Consider the following 22957-nt stretch of genomic DNA (forward strand, 5'->3'; position numbering starts at 1 on the left):
TTCTCATACTTCTTTTTGGAGAACTGAGGATATCTAGCTAATGCATACATAATATAACCTGTAGTATAAATTTTCTTTTGTGGACTCATATTTTGTATTCTCATTTTCCATTTTTGCATAGTGAAGTAAAGCTGACAGTTGCTTCGTTTCTATCAGATCGAATAGTAGATGAAATCCTTGATGCTCTCTCTCATTGCCATCATAAACTGGCAAGTATTTGTACAACAGCATGTATTTAACTTGATACTACAGTTCAGTGTGATTTGCTTGCTCTGCTGCATTTACCTGCCCTATTCAAAAAGTGTCTCCAAGATCCATAAGATGTAATTTATCTATATCAGTGTAAACAGAGTGATATAGATAAATTACATCTTATGGATCTTGGAGACTCTTTTTGAATGAGTCTTTTTGAATGAGTGAGATAGCACTGGAAGGTGAATCCTATATAAAATCAGTTTATTTTTACGCCAAACTGAATGTTACTTTAATATTTCCTGAAACGTTTTGCTAGATTACTGGTCAAAAGTAAACATGGTCAAGCTTATATGTTGGATTTCAGGAAAACTGATTTTAATAAAGAAATGCAAAATTGCTATCATAGAAGGCAAGTCAAGGAGGGCAAATTTCAGAAGAATAGGTAATTAACCTCATTAAAGCAAAAATAGAATATACAATCATAGCATGGTATGTAATATCAATGCATGTGAAAAAGATCTCAAAATCCTAACTGATTGTAAGCAGAGCATGAAGTAACCATCATGGTATATATACAAATATGTTAGTGCAATTTTAGAGTGCATGAATAGAAGAGTTTCTAAATGCTAGGGAGTAATAGTTTTGTACTTGTCATTTTGGGTTACATATTCTAGAAAAGATGAATACATATCTAAATAGGCAGGTAATAAGGAGATGATCAGTAGTATAGAAAACAATTATTATGAAGAAGTGGATAAATTACAGAAAAGTTTGAGTGTAAGGATACAAACATTTTTCATATACCTGAAAAGCTGTAATATGCAAGTACTTGAAACTTGTTTTCAGAGAGTTGAGAAGATAGGACTAGATTTAATGGGCTTAAGTTACATAAGCACTGGGTTCAATTGAACTTTGGGAGAAGCTTCTTGTAAGAACAATATGACAGTGAAACCAGTTAAGGTTTGATGGACTCTGCTTTGCTAGAGACCATTGAAATTGAACAGCAGATGTTTTGCAGATACTCTATATCTTGATTTCAAGCATCCAACAAACTGTTAGATAGATGGCCTTCAAACACACTTCAGTTTTGCACATGATTAATTGTACATCTAATTTGGCTCATTTTCATCAGCAACTTTATTTAGAATTATCTATTATCGATATTTCCATTTTATAAAGAATGCTTCCACTATAATCTTTCCTCTAGGCTGATCATTTGACCAGGCGAGGTAAACCCCTGCCTCACCAGGAATCATTGGACATTGAATTAGCAGAAGATAAATCTACTAAACGTTCTATCATTACAGTTGAGGAACTAACTGAAATTGAACGTTTTGAAGACCTAGATACATGTATGGTAAGACATCTGTAATCTTTGACTAAATCTCTTAAACTTTGTAGCTCATTTGAACACTTGCAATAGCAATTGTCAGAAAAGATATGTAGACTGTAACATTTATCAAATATTTATCAAATTTCATCACTGTCCATCTCCCCCAAAAGAGGGACTCTGGACATTCACTTTTCATATTCACTTTCTTAAATGTTTATGACACCTTTTATTTCATTCTACTTTACCATCTATTACAGATCTGATTGTTGACATATTAGTATTGATTGCCTCCATAAATCAGTCCATACTGTAATAACTGTATTTTCAGTACATGTTGATTTAAGTAGACCTGTTTATGTTTTATGTTTATAAAAGTTATCACCCAAATATAGGTAATTTGTTATTATAAATCTTGTTGTCTCTGATTATTTTTATGCATGCATATTTTCATGTTCATAATACTAAATGAATTAAACTTTATGAATATGTCATCCTTATCAGTCATTCACAGTAAGAAAGTTGAACTTTAGATTTTGGAACTCATTAGAGAACCTCTCCAAAAATTACTGTTAAACAATATTTTTAATGCAATGGAGATTATTCATAAATATATGTGAAGAAGAAGAATGTTGTATTTATTTATATTTCATTTAAATGTAAATTGAATTAAATTTAGCTAATCTTGGCCCTGTCCATTTCTTATCCTGGCCTCATCCTCTTCTTGGAATGAATACCAGCCAAAGAAGAAATGAGGCCTTCAGACCCTCATATTTTCATATCTATTACATTTTATAGAAATGTACATCATAACAAAACTGTTGGCCACAAGATGCCAACAAGACTCCTTTGTAGCTTTGTGCACTAAATATTGCAGACTGATATCTATCTCTTATGAACAGTTCTGTAAAAAAAAAGGGCACAACATTGTTGTTCTTTATGACTGCTATTTTTATAAATTATCTGGAAATATATGTCTACACGGCTGCATTAGATTTTCCACAAAAGGTTTATAATCACCCAACCTGCATGACATTGCTAGGCACCTTGTAAAAAATCCTGAAATGTAGCAAGTACTCCAGAAATCTGACTAAAACCACATGTGCAAGCTATAGTTTATTTTATATAAACATATAGATGTTCTATAGATTTTTATTTGACAAAGAGGAAATGTTAGTTTGAAAAGGAAGTATATGTCAAACTTCATATTAAATAGTTCTTTTTATACTAATACTTTTTAGCCAATATTTGAATTTCTAGTAGGGAATTTTTATTTCTGATGTAAATTTGACTTCATCCCTTGCTTCAAGACAAATGTATGAAGTAAGTTGCGGGAGAGCACAGCGGCCAACTGATAAAGCACCCTTCCAATCTCTTTTGGTTAGTAAAGATATATTGAGAAAATACTACTGTATGGGTACTCATGCAAAATGACTCTTAGGGAGATATAATCAATTATACAGCATGAATTTACTGAAAGCTACCTGCCCCACTAAGCCAGCCATCCCACAGGACATTCCTTAATATTTGTGCTTACCCTTGCCATTTTTCAGAGCATAAGGGATACTTCCAAGCAAAGCATTGGACTGTAGAAATCCAATATTTTTATTTCCTAATTAATTTTATTGGATCCATTTGATGACTTGAAGCATTCCTTGAAATGAAGAAGAGGCTGCTAGTGTTTTGCTTTCCAATATACCAACTTCTTTTTTTTTTAATTCAATCATTTTTATTATTTAAAAGTGGTTCTTCAGTTGTGCAATTCAGATTTAGAAACACTTGGACAACAACATTTAATTACTAACATTAGGAGAAATTCCTTTCAGTGCTTCTAAAGCTAAACCGGAACTCCTTAACTGATCTAATGTCAAGTAAGCTTTACTTAATAGCTTTATACATTGAATTTTTAAAAATACATTGCTTGGCTTTCCTCATAATCAGTGTTGTTTATGATTAGAATGGCCTTGGTAAAATTCATAGGTTATTCAAACCAAGTCTGTTTGTGTGGAGACTTCACATTATATACATAAAATAGGTCATTCTCCATTCCATCCTGTAACAGAATTCTTCAATTCATTTACTTTGATTTCAACATTAAATCCTAACATTCCTGAGGAAAATAAATGTATGTTTTTGGTTCTTTCTTTTTGCTGTAAATCTATATCTTCAGGCAACTTTGAATGAACAAATAAACATTTTATTTGAGCATAAAAGTTAAAACAACCAAATTCAATCTGAGAAAACAATATCCCATTAATTAAGTGAATTACCAACTTCTGCTGTCAGGTCTGAACATAGCAAAGTCTTACGGCTTGGGCACAGAATTCAGCAAAGTGATTTTAGGGTGTTTATCTTTTAAGAAAAATTCTAAATACCATTGGTCTGAATGACCAATGGCTTTAATAGACAGGTTATCTATTAAAGATTGGATTAGTTGAGAGCATGATTCATTGTAAAATCATAAAGACATGTTGGAAGGTTTAAATTTCATCAGACACAGGGCACCTTTTGTGTGAAAGGGATATCTGATTGTATCTGCCATCTATGATTACAGAGAGAAAGGAATTGAGAATGCTCTAGAGAAAGCTCAGTGATTCTGGGAATTCATGGAACCTTAATGGATCAGGCTTAGCATTTGAGGAAAGGAAGACAGCATATAATGAGGACTAAGTCTTCACAAAGAGCCAATTTGGTATAGTGGTTAAAGGCACCAGGCTAAAAATTGGAGTCTGTGAGTCACTCAGCCCTAGGAAACCATTTCCAAAAAAAATGTGGTAAAAAAAAAAAATTGGATGAACTTGTTCAGGCTGAGTTAAAAGCACCAAAAAACATCCATCCCTTCATACTTTTTCTTTAAATAAAGAAACTTCATTAAATTTCAAAATACAAGAAAAACATGCAAAGATAGAAAGAGATTGAAGAAAGAAGAAACAGAAAAAGCACGAGCTTAAAAATGCATAAATAAAAAGAAAGAGACATAGAAAAAAGAGTGACTTCCAACCATCTTCAGTAAAGATTAAAAAAAACTACATTAACCTCTTACTCTGTTTTTAAGTAAGGTATACATTATTTCTTTATTCTTACCCTTCATACTTGTAAATGATGCCATGATCATGTGTTCCTTGTAAGCATGCCTATCATCAAGTAGGTTTTATCACAAATTATTGCAAGGAACTATGTTTACCAGTTTTCTAATTATTTGATTACATAAATATATATGCCACCAAATCATTAGAATCACAATGGTTTACAACAATAAAATAGAAAAAAAATACGTAAAACCACAGTCATCCCTTTAATCCTCCCATAAAATCCATCATCCAGTTAATTTAGAAAATATACCAGTGTCAGAATTTAAAAAAAAATCACGAAACAATAATATGCCAAACTCCACTGTAATTGCCCAAATATTATATAAATAGAATTGGTTTTTTTTAATTTATGCAAATGGAAAACCATAATTTCACTACTAAATGGAGATCCCTGTTAATTCATTGCAGTGTTTCTAAGGCTAAACTGGAACTTCTTGATCTAATCTCAATTGTGTGAGCCAAGTTAATCTTGGGGGTAAACTATTCCACAATGTCAGATTACCACCAAAGAGAACAACCATTCCGTACTGTCAGGTTACCACCAACCAAGGAGGATTACTTTCAGACCTCCATTTCCTTAACTTTCCTGGAAATTTGTACAGGGTGGGTAGATTCTATAAGAAGAGATGATCCTGAAGGTAGCAGGAAGCCAAGCCATGTTTTCTAGGTTAATACCACATTTCTGGACAGCAGTTAAATCATATTTTTCTATGCCTTATTTTTGTGGGAGTCTTTTTTTTTGTTTTGCTTAAAATAGAGATCACATCACATCAAATCTTTATTATATTTATTTATTTATTCACTCACTCATTCATTCATTCATTCATTCACTCATCCTTCAAATTTCTATCACCGCCCATCTCTCCCAAAAAGGGGACTCTGGGTGGTTTACAATAAAGCTTTACATTATAACCATAAGGCCAACACAAAGGAAAGGATAAAATAGGTAAAAATTAAAAGCTATAAAGAGCCAAAAAGAAAGGAAATTAGTATAAATTTTCAGAACCAAGCAGATTTACAATAGAGGTAAACGTATGCTATATGTTTCAAGAATGTTCATATTCCTTGTTAAATAATCATTCTCATTATGGCACATTCTTGTCCTTGAAACCTGAGTTCAGTGAACAAATATAAGAATGTTTGTTTCTAAGATTTTTTTTTATTTTGGATTTTTGCTGAATTATTTTGAATGCATAGAAGAATAATTATCCATTTTTAAAATTTATTGTATATTATATCTATGTTGCAAATCATTTTAGTGTCCTTTTTTGCATTGTTTCTGTTTTCACTATGTCCAAGAATGTCAGCACTGAATGAAATTTTCAGATAATATATCCATTTATGAGGAAATTCATTTTACCAGATGTCAGGCAACTTTTTAATTTTTACATTAAAAGGGAACTGAAAATCACATTTTAAATATATTAATAGAATCAAATGAAATTTGCAAGCGTTTTACCCCATTAATGGGATCATTTAGCAAGTTTCAGAGGAACAGATTTAGAGGCATTTGGTTCAAAATGATATTTATAGGTTTGAAGGTTCTATAAAGGATGTCCGTGTTCCTCTTACTTTTTTTTTTTTTGGTGATCGAATGTTGTATAAATGATGTGACCCCTGTAAACATCTACAAGGTTTTTAAAAGCTAATGGAGCAAATTTGTGCATGAAAATTCTTCTAATTTGAGATGTGGCAAAAAGAGTAATTGATTCCTTCCTGTTTCTCTATGTTGCATTTCCCCCCCAATGTATATGGACATAGCATAATTCTAGAGTAATTCTCAAGGAAGGCAGGTAAAGGGATTAGGGTACTTAAATGAATAGTAATTTATAGCTTCTTTATTTTCTGCTCAAAATAATTAAAGTGGCTATCAAATTATGTGAAATTTGCATACTGTACAAAAAGCAGACTTGACCCAGAATTTACCAGGCAAGCACTCAGTATATACCTTGCTAGGTCTCACAGATTCTGCAAAATTCCTTAACATTCCTGTACCTGAATGATAGATACAGCGTAGATCAATAAACACTGCTAGAGTTCTGTGATTTGAGAGCCTTGGTAAAATTCTTGACTGTTACTAGATTCTATTATTGTCAGCCACAAAAAAATGCACTCTTTTCTTTCATTCTTATTTTTCCTTGCATGGAAATCTTGGTGAGAAAAATACCAATTTTTGCATCAACATTGTCTGCATCTATCCAAATCACTGAAGAAGCTTCTGGAGGTTTCAAGTTCAGTCTGTCACTGAGGAGCCTCCTTCCAGTTTGGACTGGAGCATTCTGTAGCTGGGGAATTCTGGGAGGTGATGTCCATACATCTTAAAGTTGCCAAGGTTGAGAAACACTGGACTAGAGTTTTTCCAGGATTTATACCATTTCTTTCTTTTATAGGGTTAGGTGTATTTTTAAAGTTCAGTGATGACTGAATGGGTTAAGTGATATCTGAACAAGTTCCTTCTGCACAGTATTTCAGGGTTGGAAAACTCAGGTCTGTCACAACAGCTATCCTGGAAGAGTGTGTTTCAGAATCACAGGAACTGTCAGAGGGCTATTGTAACATCCCGATCAGACACAGTCACTTGAGCTTTTTGGTGGATGCCCGTTAGGGGCAATCTCTGTATAACAGAGACACTGAATATAATAGAGACATTGGCAATACAAAGCAGTGGTATTTGAACTAATCTCATCTCCCAGGGTATCTGTCATTGTTGCTTGGAGGACCAGCAGTCTTTTCTATGGGCTTATATGGGACAGTTGTCACAGTCTTTACACTGTCCGTCATGTTCACATTTTTAATGTTTTTTCCCCTTTTTCTTTATAGTTACAGTATCTTTTTCAGGAAATGACAACTATGACAATGACAGAAGGCTGTTAAAACCTGGCTTTCCCCCCCAAGTGTTAGGTCCAAGATTTGTTTTTTTTTTATGATATTGTTCTGTGTGCTTTGGTCATTTTTTTTCCTTGATTGGACTATTTTAACTGATTAAGGGTTTTTGATATGTACTGTTCACTGCCCAGATTTATGTATTTAAGATGAGCAGCTATATGCACTTTATTAATATTTCCCCCTTCTTTTTTCACTTTTTCTAAGATAACCTGGTTTTGCCACCTCCCACCCCCCAGTTGAGGATAGGCTAATTTGAAAATCTTGATTGATTTGGCTGTGCTTCTCCAGAGAAAAGGACTGATTTGAAGGTCTTTGGATTGTCCTCCAGAAGATACGTAAAACAGGAATATGCAATAAAAAATAATTTTGTCTTTACATTATATGTTAATATCATTGTCCTTGACACTAGAATATTGAATGAATATATTGGCCCTTCACTGAGCATTTAAGTATCATAGATTTATGGAGCAGGACTTGAATACTAGAACAGGTAACACTGAGTTATGATACTGTATAAATACTAGAACACTTCAAGTTGAGGGCACTACTAGCCCTTAACCATTTTGGCCAGAAAAGTTGCATTCATTCCATTAAAAACTAAGATTCTCAAAATTTTGTAAAGAGCTGTGAAATTCTACATGAAAAATCTTTATATTCCCCTTCAAGTGCTGTTAAATCCTATATGAAAGATCTTCACTTTACCCTCCCCTTCTGTCCACCTGTACAATTCAATTTACACACACTTCAAAGAATGAAGCTGGAGTGAGATTCTTTGTTTCTCATCTATATATATATCTATATATATATGATATAGAGCTATTGCTATTTTTTTCTTAACATGAAAATTTTATCTCTCATTTTTGCATAGTTCTGCTTTTATATTTTTTTATTTGCCAAATTTCAGCACTGCTTGCCCCTTCCGTCTCTCCTCTAAAACTATTTCAGCTTTTTCTGCTGTCCGTTCATATTCTTTTATCTTTCTCTTTTGGCTGCATGGAGACTCTCTGCTGTACAAGTGTAAGTACTTCTTTTTTTTTAAGTTCTGCTGTTTCTAGCCTACTTTGCTTTCTTGCTCCATTTGCTTCTCAGCTGTCTTACTAAACTCTTGGGAGCGTACAGTATAAGTCTGCTGTTACAGGGAGAAATAAGCAGCCATTTGGAACAAAGTTCAGTTCTACAGGAAGTTTTAGCTATCTTGATGTGTGGTGAATTTAAACACACTTCACACGGCAGAAGTCCACAACCAAGCAGAATGCTCACATAAAACTGTTTAACATAAATTGATTCAGGTTTTGTTAATAGTATTATCAGTTTAATGAAATGAAAGTTTTTAAGAATCAAAAGGTATTATTTTTCTGTCACTGTATGGTCATGTATTTTCTATTACATAGAATTATTTGTGCTTGGCATGCTATATTTGCTCCTTGGAAGGGAGAAAAGAAAAACTGACTGCATCTGACCAGAATGAAAATCCATTCAGCAAGTTTGAAAGACTGGAACAGGGCGCAAGAGGCAGCAGAAACAGAGAGTGTACTGTGTTTAATTGTTTTAAAGAACTTCAGCTCTAATTATGCTAAGCAGTGGCATATAAGGCATTTCCTAAAACCAAGACTGATGCTCTGTGTTTTAAAATATAAATTCCACTTCATTTATAAGAGGCCATAACAGGGAAATATTTATTTTTTCCTTGGGAGATGAAAGAATCAACATGTGAGAATTCTTACCATTGTTTCTTAAATGTACACCTCCTCTGACAAGTATCACTGAAGAGATAATTGATTTGAAGTGGGATGTAATGTGTTTCTCTGCAATCATCATAAATCTTACCTTAGGAATCCAGAGAAATCATTTTATTTAGAAATGGAGCTTTACTTGGGAAAAGGAAGACTTTTCTTATTCTTCATTGAAGTAGCCATGATAGCTGGAAACATCTGTTTCCAGTGTGTGTCAATTTTGCATTTGTTCATCATAAGTCTTTTTACTTTTTCTTTCTTTTTAAACCTTTTAATGTTGATCCACATTGTTAACATATTTTAGTTTGATGTAATAATTATAAAAAGTAAAACATTCATAGCCATTTGCATAATAAATTACATATATTTAAAAATTCACAGATTTGCATTATTCTTGAGAGTATTATTTTATAAACTATGTGTGCATTAACTGTATGACACACATTTTAGTACAATCTTACTTATTTTAAAACATAACTTTGTTCCAGTAGTACCCCAGAAAATGTTAGTAAGATTGGTTTGTTTAAAAATGTGTGCCTAACAAAATCCTTCAGCATTCTGACCTTAGATTTTCTATCCATAATACTGTAGCTTCCTTTTGCTATTTATGAAGACTTGGATTTGTACATTTCTTGTGGTCTGTCTGCTCTTCCCAGTCCCTGTATCTACTGTGCATTTTCTTTACGAATTTCTGTTAGGGGAAAAAAGTGATCCTGAAGAATATTTGTTTCTTATTGGTGATTTAGTATTTTAATAAATGTGTTGCGTTTATTGATTATGATGGTCCTACTAAGATATATTACATAGACATTTGGAATATCTTTTTATCTTGACTGTGGATCAGATAATTCTGCATAAATCTAATTCTCATATATGGAAATTATGGCAAGCATACATGCTAATTTAGAGAGAGAAAATGTACAACTTTTAAATGCTTCACAAAAAGAATATACTTTTTTTCAATTCTACATCAAAATTGTTCTCAAGTAGATTATTTTGGAGTATATCAATCAATAATTGAATGGATAAATAAATGTAGTATAGCTATTATAGCTGTATCAGATCATGTTTCAGTAACATTATCAGTTAGAACAAGAAAGAGTATCCCAGTCTTTCTAGATGTTATTTAAATATATATTTATTAAAGGGTCCAGTTAATAACAAGAGTTAAAGCATGCATATATTTTATACACACACACACACACATTTTATACCTACACGTATATACATACATTTTGAAAATTTATTGTTTGGCATTCCTTTGAGGTATAGGCATACATAGATTATTATATTACTGTTTAAAATATATGAGAGAAAAAAATCAAAAGTTAAACAAATGGGGTAGAGTTAAGGAACTTTTGCATACATATGCAAGATCACCTACACCAGAATTATATAAAACTAAACAGGAAGTGAATACCCTTTATGCACTTGAAACAGAATATTTATTAAATTGTATAAAGCAAAGATATTGGGAGCAATTGAAAGACCTGATAAAATTACTAGTCTCAGCAGAAACAGTTCCAATAGTGTAATAATATCTTGACTATCTAGGATACCCAGAGTACAGCTTACAATAATTTTGGCATAATAAATCATTTTTTAAATTTACTCTGTATAATAATATCAAATATCACCAAGAAATAAATTATTCAGTTTTATTGAAAAAGATTATACATGATGTTTCTAAGATTACACATGATCATGCTGTCAACTTAATTCCCTATCTTGGTGGTTATGCCATTGAGTAATATAAGACATAATGGATTCTTTGCCCAGTGCTATTCAAAATCTATAATTATGCCTTTCTAAGTGAGGTTTTTCCATCATCTATCAATGAGGCTTGTATAATTGTGATTTTGAAGGCTGGTAAACTTTCCCTGGCTGTGCAAGCTATTGTCTGATTTGTTAAATCTTAATGCAGAAATATTGACAGTCACCCTGGCATATAGATTATAATGCTATGGTCAATTATCCATTTATATTGTATAACAGTTCAGACATTTGTAATAATTTTAACTGTTGCTTGAATTCTTTTAAATACCTGTTTTCAAGGATCATTTTTTCATCTGTGGATATATAAATATCAAACTTTTTATTTCAGATAAATTTCTCTGAATAAATCCAGATAAATTATAACAAATACATGGTTAAAAATCCAATGAGTTATAGGGAAAGATAAATGCTGTAAAAATGCTTTTTCATATTTGAGGGATACCCCAGGCAATATTTTAAAAGTCTTGGCAGTCAATTTTGCTATATTGGAAGTGTAAAATGACCTAGCAACATCTACTCATATGATATAGGTCAGGGGTCCCCAACCCCCGGGCCACAGACTAGTATCGGTCCATGGCCTGTTAGGAACCGGGCTGCACAGCAGGAGGTAAGTGGTGGGCAAGGGAACGAAGCTTTATCTGTATTTACCGCCGCTCCCCATCGCTTGCATTATTGCCTGAGCTCCATTGCTTGAATCATCCTGAAACCACCACCCCCGGTCAGTGGAAAAATCACCACTACCCCCGGTCTGTGGAAAAATCCCCCCCCCCCCCAGGGGGAAATTGTCTTCCACGAAACTGGTCTCTGGTGCCAAAAAGATTGGGGACCGCTGATATAGGTTTGTTCTCTTATTGTCCTGGTTTGGGTTAAACTATTACTTTATTATTATGGTGTGTTACAAAGATTAATAGATTTAATGATGAGAATGTGCTATTTATATATTCCAAAAACTTTAATTTATAACTGTAGAAAGAATTATGGATTTATCAAGCAGGATGGGAACAAAATACTGTTTTTAATGTTAAAAAGTCAGTGTGACCCCAGATTTGCGATGTTGATATGTATTCACTTTTTCCTTATAAACTAGGTGAAGACCATTTCTTGTCAGTATTTGAAAAACAGAGTAAACCCCAATCTATAATCTTGGTTTATCAGTATATATTTGCTTTCTGTTGTAAACTGACTCTATAATAATGTAATGGAAAGATTATCAATATTATTTCTTGTGATCAAGATTTAATGATCTGTTTAGAAATTTGGCTGTATGATTTTCTACATGTAATATACTGTTTTTCTTTCCTTTTCCCTTTTTTTCTGATTGTTTTCCCCCTTTCCCCCCTCTTTTTTCTATATTAAATGAATAAATGAACATTAAAAGTGCATTTCACCTATGCAGGTACTTTGGGAGGTGTTGTCATGCGCTGTCTCTCTCTGAATAACACTCAGACACTGGTTTGCGAATCAGGCTCTGGTTTATTGCAGGGCAGGTACAGCGTCGGTAGAAAAAAGCTGAGAGTGACAGGAGCGCGCCGGTGCGGGGTTTAAATACCCCGCGCCGGTCAGCGCCCCCTCGCTCACGGTCACGTCACTCCCCTTTGTCCAATACGTTGCCCTGCCGGTGGGTGAGGGTTTCCGGGATCGCCCATCATCAGGTTTCCCATTCTTCTGCTGATTGCTTTCAGCTGGGCGATCCCCGTTGTATTGCCGCTGATGGCTTGGGTGGCTCCGTGATCCGTTTAGCTATTGTTTGTTAGCCGTTAGTCGTTGTGGGTTGATGGCTACTTATCTTGTACCCCTTTACCTATTTCCTTGTCATTGTCATGTGTGCCATTGCGCTGATGACTTTAGCTCAACGGCACTCATGACATACTGCCCCCTTTTCGAATAGTGTTCTCCCCCGGTTTTCTGGGTTTTCCCCGTGGAGCTGTCAAAACGCCACATTTTTTTTTTTTTTTTTTCCAAAGTTCCCGCCGGAGTAGTTGTCGCCCCTCCCTTTGCTCCTCCCTCTACCACGTGCCTTCCCAGGGTGTGTCCATGGTGCGCATGCTCGGGTCCTGACCTGGCGTGCGCATGCTCCAGCCACACCCTGTTTGTTTGGCTCAGTTCGGCGACGCGAGAGGCGTGGCTGGTCGGGTGCTTCTCAGCTCCAGGTAGGGCCCTTCTTTTCCTTATTTAGAGTGCGTCGCCTTTGTTGTGTCTCCTGGGCGTTGCCCCCAGGTTGCCCTGTTGACTTGCTTGCCACTCCCCCGCGGCCGGGGGGCGGGGGGGAGGGTGCTGGCGAACGTTTGTCACCACCCCGTGGGCCCGGGGCGGGGGGAGTGAGTCCCGGGGGGGGGAAGGTCCACCCAAGTCGCGGGCTTGGGGGGGCCCTTTCCCTTGGGGCACGGGAGGCGGGGGGGGGCCTGCGGAGGGGGGGTTTGGTTTTGCTGACCTTGGTTGCGGTTTGTCGGGGTATGCCCGGTGAAATGCTCTGGTCAGGTCAGGCGCGTTAACGTTGTGCGCCGCCACCCATTCCGGGTGGGGGAAGTGTTTCCACCTGACCAGATAGTGTAGAGTTCCTCGTTGCTTGCGGGAGTCGAGAATGTCCCTTATCTCGAAGTGGTGTTGCCCGTCGATCATTACCGGTGCGGGCTGTGGCGTGCTTGGGTGCCATCGGGAGGTGGTTGCCGGTTTCAGGAGGCTGGTGTGGAACACCGGGTGGAGTCTCCGGAGGTTGTGTGGCAGGTCCAAGCGTATTGCTACCGGGTTCACTATTTGCGTGACTCGGAACGGCCCGATGTACTTAGGCCCCAGTTTTTTCGAGGGTTGGGTTGACTTTAGGAACTTGGTGGATAGATAGGCCATATCCCCCGCCTGGAACGTCGGTTGTTGGCGCCGGTGCTTGTCGGCCTGCTCTTTGTAGGCAGCCTGTGCATCCTTCAGCGCCGCCGTGATTACTGGCCATGCTTCCGCGATCTTCCGTCCCCAGTCGCTAGCGTCCACCTGGGGTTCCGGGGGTTGAGGTAGCTCCGGTATGGGGACGAAGTCGCGCCCCGAGACTACTTCGAACGGAGTTTTCCCCGTGCTCGTGTGGGCGGCGTTGTTGTATGCGACTTCGGCGAACGGGAGCAGTTCAGCCCAGTCGTCTTGGTGGTAGTTAGTATATGATCGTATAAATTGCTCTAAGGTGGCATTAAGAACCTCAGTGGCTCCGTCCGTCTGAGGGTGCCAAGCCGTAGATAGGGCCTGTTGGGTCCCCGTCAGCTTCAGGAAGGCCCGCCAGAATTTGGAGGTGAACTGTGTGCCCCTGTCGGTCACCACACGTGCGGGACATCCGTGTAGCCTGTACACGTGGATGAGGAAGAGTTTGGCTAGCTGTTGTGAGGATGGGACCGACGTGCAGGGGATGAAGTGGGCCTGCTTAGAGAAGTAGTCCTTCACCACCCAAATGGCCGTTTTCTTCTGGCTGGGTGGGAGGTCCACTATAAAATCCATAGAGATTTCCTCCCATGGGCGGGAGGGTTCTGCCACCCGTTGCAATAGCCCCGCGGGTTTGCCTGGTGCCCGTTTGGCCCTAGCGCACGTTGGGCAGGACGCCACGTAGGTTTTTACGTCTCGCCTGAGCGCGGGCCACCAGAATTGACGCCGTGTTAGGTGTAGGGTCTTGAGGAACCCAAAGTGTCCCGCTTGCTTGGCGTCGTGTGACCTATGCAAGATCGCCTGGCGTTGCGAGTCCGGGACGTAGATTCTGCCTTCCCCCCATGCCAGGTCTTGTGCCATCGTTACCTTGTCGGGGTTTGCCAGGAACCAGGGGTCGGTTTTGAGGGCGGCGGCGAGGTCCGTGCGCATTCCCCCTGGTAGTTGCGGTTGGCTTCTTTCCGTCGCCGGTTGTCCCGCCGTCGGCTGCGCCGTAGAGTCGAGCTGCCTCCGTGCGCCGCTTCGGGTGGTCACGGCCATCCCCAGTTGCGAGGCGGATAGGACCGTCCCAATGGTGTCTGGGGCGGGCTCTTCGTCTTGGGGCAGTCGGGAGAGGGCGTCGGCCAGGAAGTTCTTCTTGCCCGGCATGAACTTCAGCTGGAAATCAAAGCGGCTGAAGAATTGGGCCCATCGGACCTGTTTTGGGCTAAGGCGTCTGGGCGTTCGTAGGGCCTCGAGGTTCCGGTGGTCCGTCCAGACCTCGAATGGTTGGGTGGCTCCCTCGAGTAGGTGTCGCCATGTCTCTAGTGCCGATTTCACCGCGAAGGCTTCTTTCTCCCAGACGTGCCATCGCCTCTCTGTCTCGGAGAACTTCCTTGACAGGTAGGCGCATGGTTTCAGGAGTCCCGTGGGGTCTTTCTGTAGCAGGATGGCTCCCAGGGAGAAGTCTGAGGCGTCGGCTTGGACCACGAACGGCCGTTCTGGGTCCGGGTGCGCGAGGATTGGCTCCGTAGTGAAGAGCGCTTTCAGCTTGTCGAATGCGGTCTGGCACGCGGGAGTCCAATTCAGCACTGTGCCTGGGTTCTTGGCGCGTCGGGTGTCCCCCACCCCTTTGGTTTTGAGGAGGTCCGTTAAGGGGAGGGCTATCTCAGCGAACCCCCGGGCGAATGACCTGTAGAAATTCGCGAATCCGAGGAAGCTCTGTAGTTGCCGTCTGTTGCGGGGCCGCTCCCAGTTTAGCACCGCTTCGACTTTTGCGGGGTCCATTTCGATGCCGTCCCCGGAGATTCGATACCCCAGGTAGTCTAGGCGCTCTTTGTGAAACTCGCACTTTGTAGGCTTTGCATAGAGCTGCGCCCTTCTGAGCTTGTCGAGGACTTGCCTGACTAGGGTTACATGTTCCTCGTGCGTTTTTGTGTAAATAAGGACGTCGTCGATGTAGACCAGGACCCCTTTAAACAGATGTTCATGCAGTACCTCATTGATGAGCTGCATGAACACCCCAGGGGCCCCCGCGAGTCCGAAGGGCAGTACCTTGTACTGGAAAGCGCCTAGGGGGCAGTTAAACGCCGTCTTCCATTCGTCCCCCTCCCTGATTCGGATGCGATAGTACGCCTCGCGAAGGTCCAATTTGGAAAAGACTTTGCCCGTGGACAGGTGGGCGAGCATGTCCTTCACCAGGGGTAAGGGGTATTTGTTGGACAGGGACGCCGCGTTTAGGCCCCGGTAGTCGGTGCAGAGCCGTAGGGTCCCGTCTTTCTTCTCCCGGAATAAGACGGGGGCTCCGACCGGTGAGCATGCTGGCTCTATGAATCCCCTGTCTAGATTTTTATCGATGAACTCCCGGAGGGTTGCCATCTCCTTCGGGGTCATCGAATAGATTTTTGGTCTAGGTAAGGGGACGTCGGGTAGTAGGTCGATCCGGCAATCCGTCTTGCGGTGGGGGGGTAGTTGGTCAGCCTCTGCCTCTCCGAAGACCTCGGAGAAGTCGGCGTATTGTTCTGGTAGGTCTGCTGTGGTGGCGGCGTCTTGTGTGGTCGCCTCCGCTCGTCCTACCGTGGGGTGGCTTCTGCCCGCTGGAACTGGTGCTCGATACTCGCCGTCGCCGAATGTGAAGGTGCGGGTCTCCCAGTTGATCCGCGGGTTGTTTGTCGCGAGCCATGGCATCCCCAGGACTGCAATGGGCCGTCCGATGTGCGTGACTACGAACGATGTGCGCTCGGTGTGAGTGCCCATTTGCAGGGTGACCGGCTCGGTTTGTAGCGTGGCTGGTTTCCCTCCCGCTGTAGAGCCGTCCAGCTGGTGGAATGCCAGCGGCGTGGGGAGGGGGAAGCATCGGAGTTCGAGTTTGGCGACTAGGTCGGGGTGGATGAGGTTTTTTGAGCACCCCGAGTCCACTAGTGCCGCGGCCGTGGTGGCTCCGTTGCTGGCAGAGAGTTGAATTGCTGCCAATATTACGGGGCTTTCGTCGTTTCGTTGAGGTGGTCCGCGTTGCTGTCCCACCGCCTGCCTCGCCACGCGTCTCAGGGCAAGCGGGGAGCATTTCCCGCCGGCTGGTCGGGGTCTGTATTGTCCTCTTCCCCCCAGTAAGCGTCCCAGCCCTCTTCCGGTGTCGCTGTGGCCACGGTCATTCGGCGGTGAGGAGGCGGCCCCGGGTTGGGTGGTTTGGGGCTAATTTTCGGAGTGGGTTTGGGCGCGCTGGTCGGCAGTCGGTTGGCGAAGCAATCCGCCGTCTTGTGCCCTAATTTGCCACACCTCCCGCAGGGCTCCCGGTTGAACTTCTTTTTTGGGTATATGGGGCCGGCCATCCCCCCGTGTGGTGCGGGTACCTTTTTCCCGGCATAGTTTGTGTCTTCCGTGGTTGTCATGAGGAAGGTGCGGTGCGCGTGTTCGGCTTTCCCCGCGAGGTGGATCCACCCGTGTAACGTTTCTGGGTCGTCGCGGTAGAGGGCCCATTGGAGAACGTCGCGGTTGAGCCCCCTTTTGAAGATTTCCAGCAGGGTGGTCTCGGACCAGTCGCTGACCTTCCCCGCGAGGGCTTTGAACTCCAGGGCGTAGTCAGGGACCGTGCGGGTGCCCTGTTTAAGTCTTTGGAGTGCGCTTTTCGCCCGTACTTTGGCTAGGGGGTCTTCGAAGTAGTTTTTCATCTCTTTGATGAAAGCGGGGAAGGTGGCGAGGGCGGGGGAGCTGGACTCGTACAGTTGGACGTACCAGTCCACCGCCCTGTCTTGGAGTTTGATCGCCACGGCGGCGATCTTGTCGGCCTCGGAGTCATAGGAGTGTCCGTGCCTCCCCATGAACTCCCTAGCGTTGGTCACGAAAAACGAGAGTTTTGTGGGGGTCCCATCGAAGAAGATGGGGAAGTCCTTTGGGGCCCGGGCGTTTTGTGCGGCCCCGCCTCTCGCTTCCCGGGGTGTGGTGTCGGCCGCCTGTGCCGTCTGCTGGTCCTCCGCTGGCCCGTGTGGGTTCGGTGCTTCGCTCGGGGTGTGGGCTTGTGCGGGGACGTCGTTGGGTGGCGCGGGGGGCATAAGCGCCTGGAGCATGGTCCGGAGTTCCGTCAGTTGAGCCCGCATGGCCGCGAGTTCAGCTCGTGCCTCCTCGTCCACAGCCCGCGCCGCCGCTGGGGCCGGTTCCGTTGGCGCGTCCTCGGGGGTGGGTTGCCGGCGGGGTTCATCGTCCCTCTGCCGCGGGTCCGCTTCCTCCGCCGTCTGATGGGTGTCTCCGTCGTCCTCCTCCGTGTTGAGCGCCGTGGGGCTGTCGCTCCACGCCCGTTGCTGGGGTGCGATGTGGGGCGCGGGGTCCTCCGCTGGTTTCGGAAGTCGTGCTGCTCCCTCCCGCGGTCGGGTTGCCTCCGTCGCCATCTCCCCTTGGGGTTGGAGCTGAGGCTCGGGTCGGGTGGGGTGGGCGTCCATGGCTCCGGGAGTCCGCGGTGCCTCTGGCCTTGGTCGGTCCTCCTCTGTCTCTTGCCGCGCGGCTCGCCCTCCTTGCCCGCGCCGTTCCGGCCTCATCTTGCTGGTCTTCTCGCCGTCTACTCCTCCCGCGGCTCGTTGTCGTCCGGTGGGGCTCGGCGAGGCTGAGTTTATGACTCTCAGCTTTATGTCATGCGCTGTCTCTCTCTGAATAACACTCAGACACTGGTTTGCGAATCAGGCTCTGGTTTATTGCAGGGCAGGTACAGCGTCGGTAGAAAAAAGCTGAGAGTGACAGGAGCGCGCTGGTGCGGGGTTTAAATACCCCGCGCCGGTCAGCGCCCCCTCGCTCACGGTCACGTCACTCCCCTTTGTCCAATACGTTGCCCTGCCGGTGGGTGAGGGTTTCCGGGATCGCCCATCATCAGGTTTCCCATTCTTCTGCTGATTGCTTTCAGCTGGGCGATCCCCGTTGTATTGCCGCTGATGGCTTGGGTGGCTCCGTGATCCGTTTAGCTATTGTTTGTTAGCCGTTAGTCGTTGTGGGTTGATGGCTACTTATCTTGTACCCCTTTACCTATTTCCTTGTCATTGTCATGTGTGCCATTGCGCTGATGACTTTAGCTCAACGGCACTCATGACAGGTGTTAAGTTAGGTAATCAAGGAGCTGGATTGACTCTGCTATGGGGAAAATTCACAATATCTGAAGCTTTGTAGCCCAGAAAAAAGCATGACAAGGATATATATTTTGTAAAAAAAATGGATAAGGAAACATTATTCTAGACCCCAAGGTCATTTAATAAAATTGAATGTAGGGAGATTGTAGGACAGACAAGAGGAAGTTTTTTCTTCCAACACTATCACAAGATGTACTCAGCAACTCTGGGTGACTCACAGTGTTCAAACAAATTATGTATGCACATTTCACCATTTGCATTCTTGTTTGGCCATTTTTTGTAGTTTTTTTCCTAAATATATTCATTCAGTTCTACACTGAAGTGTATATCATAAATGGGGGAGGGGGGCGGGGAGAAGTCCAGGCCCACAAGTGAGTTTTATGGATAGTATGAGGAGAGCATGCAAGTGGAAAACATAGGTATGGTCAAAGGAAAAATTGTCCCATTTAAATCTCCCTACTATTTTCACTTTCGTTACCAATCCTTTCTCACCATATCACTAATTTCTGCTTGCTTCCCAAAAACTGGCAGCCAGTGAAGGAGAAAGCTCCTTGGATGTTCTTGCAGCTCCCAAGTCATAGGCTGACCTCCCATGGTGTATTGGTGAACCAGGATAAGGAAACATTAACTCCCAAAAATCCTGAATTGGACTGAATTTTAGAATTAATTAATGTCTACTTAAATTTTCATTTTGCTAAGAAGAAAAGTTACAATTATTACTCCAAAGTTGGGTTGCTTTTCTTTCTTAAAATTGGCAGTTCTTTGCTGAGTTAACTCTCTCCAGTTTAGTAAAATGTATCCCTATCCTGTAATACTGTATGCTGTGTGTTTCTTCATCCTTTCAGATCATTGGCTATGGTTAGGAGAAGTGGAAACATGCACAGCATGGTAATGTTATGATTCAGATAGTTTTTTATTCCACATCCTGTAGAAGGAAGAATAACAGAAGAGAGGCCTCAAGGCACCTGGTACTTTAAATCTGATTGCCAGAAATATTAGTTGCCTCTCTGACCAAAAAATTTCAGACTTCTTCCTAAAAAGGTTGCCAAGGTCATAGCTATGGCTTGCTGAAGTTTGTTTGTACATTATTACTTATTCTTTCAGGCCCGTCTTACCATATACTTTTTAAGTTTTGTTTTTGTGTTTTCATTGGTCTGGGAAAAGGAAGGAAGGCATGCCTCACTTACAAAAGTATAAATAAATGTAAATGTTCGTTTAAATAAATAAAACTATATGTATGTGGTATTTTTTTAAAAAGTTGCTCTTAACAATTGCAAGAAAACCACATGATATAAAGTACTGGGTATTTTATTTTTTATTAAATGTAGTTTGCTAAAATTATATCTCAAACATACACAGCTTTCAAGTCATGTTTTTCATCTTTGCCACAGTAGCCTGAACTAATCAATTAAGGTATGCCTCACAAATAGTTCTTTGGGAAAAATATGAAGATCTATCTCTATCCTCCTTTTTGAAGTTAGAAAATAACACCTCACTGTGCAAATACAGAGAGACGGCATTAACGTTATAGTTACAATACTTTATTATAATTGGTAGTAATGTGCTATCTACTTATTTGTTAAAAGCTCTACCTTTTGTAATCAATTCCAGTGATTAATTCCACTAATTTACTAAATTAATTGGTTAACTCATTAATTGTACTTACTGGAGAATTTTTCAAATTAATTTCTCTGTTGCAGACAGTATCCAAATTGCCTCCAGCGCATAATCTTTTATAGTTCAAGGTTAACATCACCAGATTTTGATATCTTCTCTCTTTTTTAAATAGTAATGTTATTAAAAATTAATACAGACTAAAAAAAAATAAAAAATAGGTGCAGAAAAGAAAAAGAAAATGAAAAAGAAAGGAAATATATAAAGAAATAACTTCCCCGTTCATCACAAGTATAGACAATTTTAGTAACTTATCACCTTCTCTTAAAATACAACAAATGATCTCTTCTTCCCATATCACATCTTTTATCTATAAACAGATCCTTAAAAACCTCGTCATTTCAGTCCTGATCAGCAAAAGTCCATCAAAGGTTACCAGAGATAACATATCTATTTAAACTTTGATCAAATAAACCAACTTTATATTCATTCCTTTTACTTCAAAAAGTATAATCTTTAGTCCCTTCAAATAATGTTGTAGAACTTGATTTCTTACCATTTTTTCTTTGTTTCTTCTCACAAAATTTTTCAAAGCTTTAACAAGCCTCTTTTGTAAATCCAATATAAGAAGATTATCCAGGTGACTCTTGGTTTGTTATTTGTATATCCCTTTTAATTATTAAGACATCAGCCAGTTTCATTTTTATGTCCAGTGTAGCATCTTTTTTCATATCATTCTTGTAGCTTGTTATTTTTAAATCCACTTTCAGATCAATCTCAGTCTTGTCAGGTAAAACTTGTTCCTCTTCCATAACATCTTTTAAATGCAATCTATCGATGGAGGCAAACACTCTTAACATTAACTCTCGGGTCCATTGTTGAAAGATATCCTTCAATATGTCCAATGTTAAAATATTTTGCTCCATTCTCTATTAGTCAAATTTAAGTGTTCTTCTCCTCTAATTATAATCTTTAGTTCCTTCTAGTTCCCTGTAATGTCCAACCTTCAAAGTCCCATCCTATCATGTTTCTTTTACAGAATTCAAAACAAAAGTACTTTTCCATGGCAAGGATTCTTATAATTAATTTAACTTTCAAAAATCAAAGTTTTAATCACCCTTTTGCTATTAATTCCAGGAAAAAAAAGTCCTTAAAGTCCTTAAACTTGTATTTAAAACTTCTTTCACTAAGGATTAAAGGAAACTCATCCAGTGCTGTAAAACTTGTGGATCAAAGGGTTCCTAATAACTGAAAAGCAGTTAACTAGCAATTTTCAAAAGTGGTTAGAAAAGGAAGTATGCGAACGCAGTGCCCTTAAAGGAGCTGATCCTGGGTTGATCAAAATGGCTATTCCCTTGTCTTCCGGAGCTCTAAACCCACTGGAGACCACTGTCTTGCAGTATCCTCATGAGGAGCAACTGTAAGGAGTGCTTGTGGGCAATCTCAGGTCCTCTCCTTGTCTGGAGAGGAATTACAAAGAGCCGGTCTAGTTACCTGCTCTTCATTCTGCTGCAGTCATTGACTCCACTTTTAGCAGAGCCATCTTCAGTTTCTTCCCCAGAAGTCCCAGATTTTGGTATTTTCTCAAAATAATACTACGCAAATTTCTGGTGGGTTTGCGTCGTCATCTTAGAACTGTCACTTCAATTATTGAATAAGTTTGAGGCATGACATCAACAAACAGAACTACTGAACGATAACCTGATGGCAAATAATGCTTAGCATAACATCTCAGTTTTTTAAAAAATAAGGATGCTATAATATTTTCTTCACTCTTTAAAAAAAATCCAGTAGAGATTCAGGACTTATGTAATGCTCATTTTTCAAGCACATTAATAAATAAAACAAAATACGATGTTGCATTTTCACTTTTAGGTTTAATGTCAAGCTTCAACACTGCAGTCAATATAAATATTGATTACTGACAGTTTAGTTAACAGTTACCTTGACTTGTGATCCAGATACTATTTTGGTCCATCTTTCATAGCTGTTTTGATCATTGCAGTACTATAGTTAATTTAACTATTACTACTTATGTTCCAAAAGGCAATTATGTTCTATTTCCATTTTATCTGTAGATGACTCCCAAATCTAAAAGGAAGAGTATCCATAGCCGAATGTTAAGGCCCGTATCCAGAGCTTTTGGTAAGCTTGATTTTTTGGGAGTGATGCTTTTTCTCCATGATTTATAAAACTATCACTGCAAGCTAGACTGGGAAAATGCAAAACATCCTCCAAGGAGGCAATGGCAAGCTACTTCCATACTGTTATCAAGAAGACTACTTAGGCACATCGAAGCAGTCTTCATGAGTTGAGCTTGACTTGAAAGAGTCTTCACATTTTTAACAA

At 40.8% G+C, this 22957-nt stretch overlaps 1 protein-coding gene across 2 annotated transcripts in view; it reads left to right on the top strand.

Moving 5' to 3' along the window:
* The window catches only part of CARMIL1 (capping protein regulator and myosin 1 linker 1), a 151509-nt gene that overhangs the window by 113992 nt on the left and 14560 nt on the right, over positions 1-22957 (top strand). For both annotated transcript variants that reach the window (XM_063298994.1, XM_063298993.1), the window contains exons 28-30: positions 122-209; positions 1403-1552; positions 22687-22753. In XM_063298994.1, the coding sequence (XP_063155064.1) occupies positions 122-209; positions 1403-1552; positions 22687-22753 (305 nt within the window). The remainder of the gene's footprint in view (positions 1-121; positions 210-1402; positions 1553-22686; positions 22754-22957) is intronic.

This window comes from Candoia aspera, chromosome 3, assembly GCF_035149785.1.
Source record: "Candoia aspera isolate rCanAsp1 chromosome 3, rCanAsp1.hap2, whole genome shotgun sequence".
In the NCBI taxonomy this organism is placed as follows: Eukaryota; Metazoa; Chordata; class Lepidosauria; order Squamata; family Boidae; genus Candoia; species Candoia aspera.